Raw genomic sequence first — 11,547 nt, forward strand, 5'->3', positions numbered from 1 at the left:
TTTTTTTTTAAATATTTTGTGTCCTATATTTTTGTATATTTTGTGCCTGTCTGTTTTTGTTGACCGGGCATCGCGCTGAAACTTTACTGAATGAATTCGAATGAAACTTGGCACGAGTTGAGATCTTAATACGAAGAAGGTTATAGGATACTTTTTATCGCCAAAATAAAATCAGAAGGAGGTGAAATAGGGGTTAAAAGTTGTGTATGTTGTAAGAAAAATATTGAAAATAATGAAATTCAAGATTTTTCAAAATTTTACCTAAAAGGTTAAAAAGTGGTCGAAGTTTTTAAATACAAATAGTTCATGTTTTGAGTTACATGTTTGTAAAATGATTAGTGGACTAGGTACAATCATATATAAAATATGCTAACATTAGATGATATGGGGGTTGAACTTTTCACGTGAATGAAGCGGGCGTCAGCTACATTTACCTCCTCTTTGTGGAAATATGTCGCGGGGAATTTACGTTGTACACATAGTTATTAAACTTATCGATAGGGAGGTCTCTTATCAATGCTTTTTAAATGACGGTCGACTTTATAAGCAAGATCCTGTGTGGAAGCTGAGCAGTGTTGTATTGTATCTGTGACGTTAAGGTGGCGTCTTAAAAATCTCTCATTTTTTATTATTAAAAAAAAATAATTTTCATTTATTTAATTAAAGTGAAGAATACAATTAAAACATGCAGAAGTGGTTCTTGTTTTTGCTATTAGGTAAGTAATCCTTCTTTTAACCAACTTCAAAAAAAGGAGGAGGTTCTCAATTCGACGCGTATGTTTTTTTTTGTTTGTTACCGCATAACGTCGTCATTTCTTAACCAATTTTACAAATTCTTTTTTCGTTTGAAAGAGATCCTTCCAGATTGGATCCAATTTAATTTTCATGAAAATCGGTTGAGAGATTTTGTGTTAAAATGAAAATAACTGAACATGATAATTAAATGCTAGGACGCACTAAAAACAGAAAAATAAAATCTTTTTAACAAAAAAATTGAACCGACTTCAAAATCACACAAATAAACTAAAAAACGAAAAATAACATCGTATGTGCTACCTTATGATCACTTTGAAGGCGGTGCCAACACAGTGATGCTTTAACTAAAGTCGATAAAATCATAAACTTTTAGGCTTTAAAGACCGTGGTTCAAAAACGGCTTTTAATTAATACGTCACTGGCTTGGTACCGCCTGGACTAACAGAAAGACAGACACGAAAATCATCATCACAGTAATATTATAAAAGCGAAAGATCGTGTGTGCGTGTAAGTGTGTATGTTTGTTTCTTTTTAACGCTGCTGCTACTGAAACGATTTGGCTGAAATTTGGAATGGAAATAGAGTTAACACTCTGGATTAACATATAGGCTATTTCACATGCCGGAAAAATTCCGAAGGTTCCCATGGGATTCGTGAAAAACTGAATTCCATGCGGACGAATGTAGGTCATTGATAAATGTTTATGAGTATGACCGCATCAACGAAATTAAACTAATTAAATATTTTAAATACTATCAGTTTCCCGTTTATCACAACTACGACAGATCATAAGGTTATTATGATAACGTGTCTTAGAATTTGTATGGTCTCAAGCAGAGTACTTAGGCCTTTAATGAAATATATGCGAATAAAAAATATATGTATTAATTAATATACAGGAAGAAAATTTTTTTAGTGCGGATATTTTTATATTTTGTACATAAACAAAATTTAATGATCACGTATTTTTTCTTTTTTTTTTTAACTCAAAAATAACAAAATTATCGTTAGCTAAAGTTATTTACTTTTGAACAGAATTTTAGGGTCACCCTATTGTGCGTTTATTTTATTTTCGTTTGATACCTAAAGGACGTCACCAGATCACTTTTAAGCCGAATATATCTTGTTTAGTAATAATATGTACATTATTTTGTTATTTTAGAGACATAAATTAAAAAAAAAATTACATTAAATGTATCGAACTGTTTGTAGATTTATATTCTATTAATGATACAGAACCACGAAAAAAAATATCCGCACTAAAGACCGAATCACCCTGTATAATATGTATTAATTAATATATTTTAATTTCCAAAAATACGAAATTTGCTATTCTTTTGCTCGAGTTCATAGTAAGTCTTACAGATTATTTAGACACATTGTACAAGCTATAAAACCTTGAACTTTTAGACTATGAAAGTTTGAAAATGAGGGTTCTCTTACAGAATAGTAAGAAGATACCAGTACTCAATGATTATAAAAAATATTAAACATCCATGTTATTTCTCTGATTTTACAGCCATCTTAAGCTATGAGGCTATTGGCTATAGAAACAAACGTCAAGCAGAAAGTGAGGATTCGATATCAGGAGAAGAAGATTTAGAAGATAGATACGGCTGGAATAGACCTAATAGGCCACACCGACACAGAAGACCTAACTTCTGGTTCCCAGGACAAGATCAGGGTCAATTCCCATGGGGACAAGGTCAATTCCCTGGAGGACAAAATCAATTCCCAGGTGGTCAGGGTCAGTTCCCAGGAGGACAGAATCAATTCCCAGGAGGACAAGGCCAATTCCCTGGAGGCCAGGGTCAGTTCCCAGGAGGACAGAATCAATTCCCAGGCGGACAAGGTCTATTCCCAGGAGGACAAGGTCTATTCCCCGGAGGACAGAATCAATTCCCAGGAGGACAGGGTCAGTTCCCAGGAGGTCAGGGTCAGTTTCCAGGAGGACAGGGACAGCAACCAGGCCAGGGACAACAACCAGGACAGGGACAACAACCGGGACAACAACCAGGACAAATTACAACGCCATCTTCTAATGGGTAAGATTTTTTGCCTGTTCTTTTTTGTTATTTTTCAATATAGAAGAATTAAATTTCTTTACTGTGGTAAGGTTATTCTGTAAAGCAAATGAAAAAGAGGGTAAGAGGTAACTCGTTGAAAAAAGTGAGTGTAGGACCGCTTGTTTAGTTTATGGTTTACATCCAATACAGATGTGACGATAACGTAATTTGACGTTTACGCAATTTTACGTAAGATTGTAATATTACCCATCATCATCATCATCAGCATCATCATCATCATCATCATCATCATCATCATCATCATCATCATCATCATCATCATCATCATCATCATCATCATCATAATCATAATCATCATCATCGTCATTATCATGTCAGCCGATGGATATCATAGGGATTTGTAGGGACTTCCAAACAACACGATACTGAGCCGCCTGCATCCAGCGAATACCTGCAACTCGCTTTCTGGTACGTCCATCGGCTCTTCAAATTATGTGCCCCGTCCATTGCCACTTCAGCTTCGCGACACGTTGAGCTATGTCGGACTTTAGTTCTTCTGCGGATCTCCTTATTTCTGATTCGATCACGCGAGTCACACACGAGTGACTCCTTCATAAAAACTATAATTAACTGAATCTATGGCTGGAGGCTTCGGCCTAATTACCACCCGGCAAACACGTACGCCAAGCGATATAGCGTACCGATATGATGCCGTGTAGAAACCGAAAGGGGTGTGTATTTTCATCCTCCATGTTAGATTGCATCATCACTTACCACCAGGTGAGATTGTAGTCAATGGTTAACTTGTAAAGAATAAAAAAAAAATACAGAGTAGTAAAAAAACATCCTTGATACAGTGCTTCATCATGCTAATGATTATTTCACGAGTATCTACAGGATACTCACAAAGTGCTTAGTGGCAGTTCTCAATGTTTTCATACTGTGACGATCGCGTAAACGTAAACGCGAATTTCTAAGGAATTGAAACAGCGCCCACTAGGTACTCAGAACTGTTGTTTTCAGTGCCACAACTCAGTCCCCCACGGTTCGCGCGTGTATAGCAAGCTGCCCGGTCACGGCCGAGTACAACCCTGTCTGCGGCTCCAACGGCGTTACCTATGACAACCCTGGACGTTTGAGCTGTGCTCAAGTCTGCGGACTCGGTGAGTATTCAATAACTAGCTGACGCCGCGCGGTTTCACCCGCGTGGTTCCCGTTCCCGTAGGAATACGGGGATAAAATATAGCCTTAAGCTTTCCTCGATAAATGGCCTATAGAACACTGATAGAATTTTTCAAATCGGACCAGTAGTTCCTGAGATTAGCGCGTTCAATCAAACAAACTCTTCAGCTTTATAAAATTAGTATAGATAATTAATCCTTCATACCTTGCTTGCTTCATAAAATGCTTTATGTTGGACAAGAAAGGGTCTTAAAAGCATTTACATTTTTAATTAGGCATAGTTAACTCAGGTACAGTCTTACGTTTTTTAATCATTTTTGAATATATGTATTGATTTTTATGATAAATTCGGGTAAATAAGGTCAATGTTACCTAATTTATACATAAAAAACCAAAGATTGTCTGGATATTTGCAAAATTAATGAGATTATAAAATTTCAAAATCTATTAAAAATCTTTTATCGTAATTAGATGAAAATTCATACAGTTTTAGCTTCCTTACATTAAATGTGACATTTTTTAATACTTGAACTATAAACATAAACGCACTGATAACAAAGATATTAGTAATTTTGTTTGAACGCACACACAAATCTAACGATCATTACATTACCTACGACATCATTAGTTCGTGCCATTTTTTATGGGGCGTTTTTCAGGGATCCGCGGCAGCGCCACAAATCTGACCCTTTAAATCCGTGTAGCTCCGAAAGTAATGATCGCAGATACCCCGTTACTTTTACGAATTTGTTTTACAATTAGCATACTCTTAATTTATATACAATTTAAAAAACTGTCATCATCCCTAATATTGAAACTTCTAGACCCTTTTTCTTTACTTTTCAGGTGTCACTTTGCTAAGATCATCGCGTTGTCCCGCCGCGACTCAGACCAATTAAACTAATTCTTCATGTGTTTCTCATGTGAGCAATAAAAAAATAATAAAACTATATTTTTACTATTCTGTGATTTTTAGTTTTTTTTCAAGTTGTCGAATTTTTACATGATTTGTGGAGTTTTTTTATTTGGGTTCGAGAAAAAAAACCCATATTTTTTTCAGTAGTTTGTAGTGATGTTGTTATCACATCTAAATCATATTTTTTTTTCAAACTAGTAGAACCATAAGGAACAATTTAGGACCATTTTTAAAAAAGTGTCAACTTGCCTATTTGTAAGGGCCAGGCTTAATAAAGCGGATTTACTTTGTTAAAACGGCTTATATCGGAAACGTATATGCTGACGGTTAAGCGCTTGGAGTAAAACTTGGTTTCTAATTCAAATAAATTGTCAAAGTATGACGTACGCTGTCACCATATACGTTCCGTTTAATAATAAAGAGGCTCTTTATTATAAGGCACAGATTAACCAACAATAATGGCGTTTGCGTCGCCAACACTATTGTATACTGTGCTATTGCTGACTAATCTTGTGTCTGCAGTCGTCATCAACCCATATTCGGCTCACTGCTGAGCTCGAGTCTCCTCTCAGAATGAGAGGGGTTAGGCCAATAGTCCACCACGCTGGCCCAATGCGGATTGGCAGACTTCACACACGCAGAGAATGAAGATAATTCTCTGGTATGCAAGTTTCCTCACGATGTTTTTCCTTCACCGATTGAGACACGTGATATTTAATTTCTTAAAATGCACACAACTGAAAAGTTGGAGGTGCATGCCCCGGACAGGATTCGAACCCACACCCTCCGGAATCGGAGGCAGAGGTCATATCCACTAGGCTATCACTGCTCAGAGAGTATTAGACTATTGACCATTAGACTATTGACCTACATAACATACCGGTTCTAAATTAATGCGACCTCCTACTTATTTAACTACTTATAATGGGTTTTTTTAAATAATACTTATAATATAGTTGTGCACTAAAGGCATTAGTAATTTGCAATATAAACGTAAGTCACAGGAAGAAACCTTGAAGGCAAACATTACCTTTGGTTTATAACCAGGAAGTCCTGGATTAAATTCCCTACATAATTAAAATAAATATATACATAAACATAAAAAAAAATAAGAAGAAGAAGAAAATTAGAAAGGGTGAAAGAAATGCCGCTACGACAGCAAAATAGCGTAGTATCTAGTGCTACGAAATATTAACATACGAATCAATTTATATTTGGTGTGCGTTTTGTTTGATATTGTTGTTAGTGAATTGGTATTTATAGTGTAGGTACTAGCAGACGCCCGTGTCTTAATATGCCCTTAGCACCTTAGACCTTCATAATCCAGCCTCCTCGCGAAATTCGCTCTTAGCGAATAAATAAACTAACTTCTTACCTTTTAAGTTTATACGTCAATTGGTTTTAAATATTTCGTGATGAGACCTTTTGCTTTATTTGGATACGTTTTCATACACATTGAATAATAGTAAAAATTAAAAACATCAAAAGCATTTGTTTGGAATCGCCTGTTGATATATTACAAGCAATAATATATAATTATTTAATTGCTTTTGTTACTATTATTTAATATTACTATCATAATGTGGTTATTATATGATAACAATATCATATAAATAATATGTAAATTTAAGCTAGTTGACCTGGCAAACGTTGGTTTACCATTTAAGTACTTTATTTCTAGTTTTTTTTTTCATTTAAGGGTATGAGAAATAGATGTTGAGCGATTCTCACTTCTCGATTGCAAAACACAATAAATATCGGTCCAGCCGTTTCGGTTACAAATTATAAAAGAATAATTTTATTTATTGGATTTGTTGTAACCTTCTCCTTGTACATATGTTTTTTAGGCCTTCACTGGAAAATAATTTCTTCGAAAAGATAGCAGTTTGACCATCTTCAAACTTGAATAGGTACTTAAATCATTTGGATAAATACTGCGTATATTTTAGTAAACCGCATGAAATAAAAGTGCCAAGTAATCTTGAAACTTTACAGATACAGACCACTAAGTATGGAAATCCCTTGGAAACTCCATACGGCCATGCCGTAAGCGTGAATATGTAAACCACATATTCCACCTAACTGTACCATTGTCTCACTAATAAGTAGTTGCGCTCTTTTTAGAGGAGGGAGACAACGCTTAAAACGGGTTAATAGAATGATTTTAAACTATTTAGAATATATTGCGTAATAATTAATATGGTTGTTTTTAGGGTTCGGTACCGCTTTGTCGTTTTTATTGTTGTACGGAATCCTTCGTGCGCGAATTCGACTCACACTTTAATTTAATTTGACTTTAGTTTTATTTTAATTTGACCATAAGTTACAGCTGTGATCTCACCTGATGTAATATTTTTTCAGAAACCAGAAGCAAGGTCTATCTATAATATAAAAATGAATCGCAAAATGAGTTGGGAAGCGCATAACTCAACAACGCCTGGACCAATTTGGCCAATTCTTTTTTTTAACGTTCGTTGAAGTTCTAGGATGGTTTTTACTGCGAAAAAAAATTAAAAAGAAAAAATCATACTCCCATACAAACGATTCGTAATAATTTGAATTTTAATATGTATAGGGTAGGGGTAGGGTAGACGTAGGGTAGGTGTAGGGTTGGAGTAGGGTAGGTAAGGGTATGGAACAAGTGTACAAAAGTCAAAGCTAAGCTTGACCTGGTCCGCTAGTAGAACATAAATATGACAGAATGTCAAAGCACGTGAATGCCTGCAAAGGAGACACGAAGATAAAAGCATACATTAAAAGCTTTATTTTCACACTGTATCTAATATATGTACATAATATATTTCCTTACGAACCAGTCTGGTTCTTACGAACACTGTGTCACGACCACATACCATAAGTTTTTACATCCGTGGTTAACACAGTAGTGCAAGTTGCAACGGATGAAGATTAAATTGATTTAAGACTTCCACATAATACTTTTTTAATGTTTGTAATTTGTTTTTTTTATTTTACCTTAGCTTATTTGTAGCTTAGTTTATTTAAGTTTACTGACCGAATAAAAATATTTTTCTTATTTATACTCGTGTCAGTCTATCAATCATCATCATCATTATCAGCCGATAGACGTCCACTGCTGGACATAGGTCTCTTGCATGGACCTCCAAGCACAACGGTCTCGAGCCGTCAGCATCCAGCGGCTCCTTGCAACCCGCTGAACCCTGCACTTTCTGGTGCGGGGTCGCCATCTCATCACTCCAAGGTCAATCGGCTCTTTAAACTATGTGGCCTGCCATCCATCAATGGGGTCAGTTTAATACAATCAGTCTATTGAGGGTCTGGATTCTGGAACACAGCAATCTTACACGAAAGTATATCATTTTTAGAAAATCTCAGCAGCCTACAGTTAACATTTATGACTTCATAAGGACTTAATTAACATCCATTCGCGTAGACAAGTCATATCAATTACGGAGACAGCGCAGTGATTCAAAATCGACCTTGCTGTGGGTACCTGCTTCAATGCTAACAAAAGATCCGGTCTCTGATTCAGAGCGACTCACTAAAATGGAAAATAGGTAAATCAATTTATTCCTCAATAACTTCTTGGTTAAGAGGCTGAAAAAAAATCCGAATTCAAAATTCATTTATTTCAAGCAGGCTTAGTTTACAAGCACTTTTAATTAAGTGTTCATTCACACGAGCGGCTGTTACCGACGACTGGCAGTCGAGTGCCGTTGGCTGTCGCCGAGAGTCGACTGCAGTCGGCGACGTCTCGGCGGCAGTCGACTGCGGTCGTCGGTAGAGTTGCCCTTCGTGTAAATGAACCCTAACTGTCAGGCAAGACGCTGAGAAGAGCCGAAATGTATATTATTCCCTGTGGTACATTACTGTATCTACAAGCATAAGTTGTATAGTTGGGTGGGAGAGAGGTAGATAGGAAGAGAAGAAAGTACCAAGTCAAATGGAAAGTGTTTTTTTTTAAATTTTTTTTTGCATCGCCTTAAAATCTATCAGTCCATCATGGACAAAGAAAAGGACGAGCATTATATAATGAAAAAGTACGTAGTGCCTAAGTATATTCTAATTGAGATACGGGAAATTACAAAGGATGCATCGCTATTAGAGTTGTTTATCCAATAACAATCAGGTAAATACACACTTATTTTAGAGCCGTGACAGCCCAGTGGATATGACCTCTGCCTCCGATTCCAGAGGGTGTGGGTTCGAATCCGGTCCGCGGGATGCACCTGCAACTTTTCAGTTGTGTGCATTTTAAGAAATAAAATATCACGTGTCTCAAACGGTGAAGGGAAAAACACGTGAGAAATCTTGCATACCAGAGAGTTTTCTTAATTCTCTGCGTGAGTGAAGTGCCAATCCGCATTGGGCCGTGGTGGACTATTGGCCTAACGCCTTTTATTCTGAGAGGAAACTCGAGCTCAGCAGTGAGTGAATATGGGTTGATAATGATGAAATATCCACTTGGATAATACTATCAATAATTATTAAATACATATTAATTTAATCCGATAATAAAACTAAAGATTTTGATACAATTATTTTATTAATACAATAGGCAATGTACCTAACAATTTTTCTACCAATATTGTAAACTGGTACATGGATTTGGATAACACTTAAAATGGAAATATATCATACGCTGCATTAACACAAGGGCTACTTTTATCCCAAAAAAATCCGAAATGAACCGATTCGAAAAATGATTTTTTTGGTTTAAAGGGCATCCTTCCCATGTGGTACCATAGTCATCATGTCAAAATCTGATGATGGGGTCCTGAAGAAATCGAGGGATTATATAGGTGACGCCGTCTTCAAACTAATCAGCAGGTAATCGGCAGGTAACATAATAATATTATGTTGTTATTTTTCGCTTTTTAGTTTTTTGGTTTTGAAGTCGGTTGTATTTTTTTAATTAAAATTTTTATTATGTAATCTATGTCCAGGAATAGACGGATACAGGCTGTATTTATAAAAATAACATTAGTTTTTACTGCTTCCAGTTTCAAAGAATCATTATAGTGTAACCTATTGTACTATCGAGTATGTAACAAACCACGAAAGTACTTAATAAAAACGAATACCGCAAACTCTCATACAACATAATCATTTTGACGCAATGTAATGCACTACCACACGTCCGCGATTTGGTCCACGTGGAAATCCATGAAGGTTAGAACGGCCTTCATGGCGCATGGGTTCAAATCCCAGGGTTTTCTTAATTGGTTCTGGTCTGGCTGGTGGGAGGCTTTGGCCGTGGCTAGTTACCACCCTATATACCAGCAAAGACGTAACGCCAAGCGATTTGGCGTTCCAGTACGATGTCGTGTGGAAACCGTAAGGGGTGTGGATTTCAATCCTTCCCCTACTATGTTAGTCCGCTTCCTTCTCAGATTGTATCATCATTTCCAACAGGAAATTGTAGTCAAGGGCTAACTTGTTACTCAAAAGGAATATTTTTTCCCATTCTTGCCACATTTTTCATTGATGCTCCGCATCCGTCCTCGATAAATAAACAAAACAAACAAACAAACTCTTTAGCTTTATAATATTAGCTAAGATAATATTAGTATAAATTATTCGACGAGATGACTTGAGGATGAGTATTGATGGGTATAATTACTGTGAATATTTACGATAGGTAGGTAAGTCAGGGTGTTTACCGCATGCACGATTATCCCCAGAATATCTATATCATTGACAGCTGATATTTATTTCCATGGTATGAGCATTTATGCATACGATTTTAATCGACTTGAAAAAAGGAGGAGGAATAGAATTGTACTCATACGAGTTACACATATTTGATGGATATTGGATACCCATATTTGTGTGTAGATATGTATATATATTTCCTTGTACTCGTATGTATGTTTAATTTTACGTGTCAGTAATTTTACATGTCTGCGATTTGTATGTAAGTGTAAGTATCTATCCGTATTTGTACGTATGTTTGTTTTTTTTTTTGTATTTTTAAAACATACTGATTCGATTTGGATGAGTGTTATGATATTCGAATGCTTGATTTTCAAGTTGGTTGTATTTTTTAGTTATAACAAAGGCCTATCGATGTTCTTCAAAAGAATAAATATTAAATGATATATTTGTTAACCCATAGCGGTAAAAATTAAGGGTAATTTATTTATTTATTTATTTTATTTATTTATTATTCAACAAACAACATATTTAAATTAAGCCTACTACTATACATACTAATATATATACAACAGTGAGCCGAATATGATAAGGAACTAATTAATAGAAGTTTTTTTGGGTGTATGTAAAGGGTGGCGAAATTGCTGGATCGGCCCTGATTCACACTAACTGGACATTGAACGCAATACCCACATCTACGAAGTAAACCTATTACTTGTTACTCACTCTGCCATTGAGACGTTGTTATCTTATCTATTATTGTGTATTTTGTATCCTTAAAGGATATCAGAGTTATGACAAAGTAAATAACAGGATATACTTTATAAACGGATATAGAACAAAGTCTGGCCAAATAAGAAATACACAATACATTTGTCATTATTACTAGGTATTACAAGCACATTTTATTAATATGGTGGTATCGTTTGATCAGAATATAAATCACTTTTTTTTTATCAAACTCACCTGATGGTAAGTGATGATGCAATCTAAGATGGAAGCGGGCTAACTTGTTAGGAGTAGGAAGAACTC

At 35.7% G+C, this 11,547-nt stretch overlaps 1 protein-coding gene across 1 annotated transcript; it reads left to right on the top strand.

The window, feature by feature from the left end:
- Window positions 1-550: 550 nt before the first annotated feature.
- On the top strand, window positions 551-4,926 carry LOC112057451 (uncharacterized). The gene is made up of 4 exons (XM_052884975.1): window positions 551-716; window positions 2,276-2,801; window positions 3,807-3,946; window positions 4,812-4,926. The coding sequence occupies exons 1-4, from the start codon at window positions 686-688 to the stop codon at window positions 4,862-4,864; spliced, it is 750 nt and encodes a 249-aa protein (XP_052740935.1). The 5' UTR covers window positions 551-685; the 3' UTR covers window positions 4,865-4,926.
- Window positions 4,927-11,547: the final 6,621 nt, after the last annotated feature.

This window comes from Bicyclus anynana, chromosome 13 (genome assembly GCF_947172395.1).
Source record: "Bicyclus anynana chromosome 13, ilBicAnyn1.1, whole genome shotgun sequence".
NCBI lineage: Eukaryota > Metazoa > Arthropoda > Insecta > Lepidoptera > Nymphalidae > Bicyclus > Bicyclus anynana.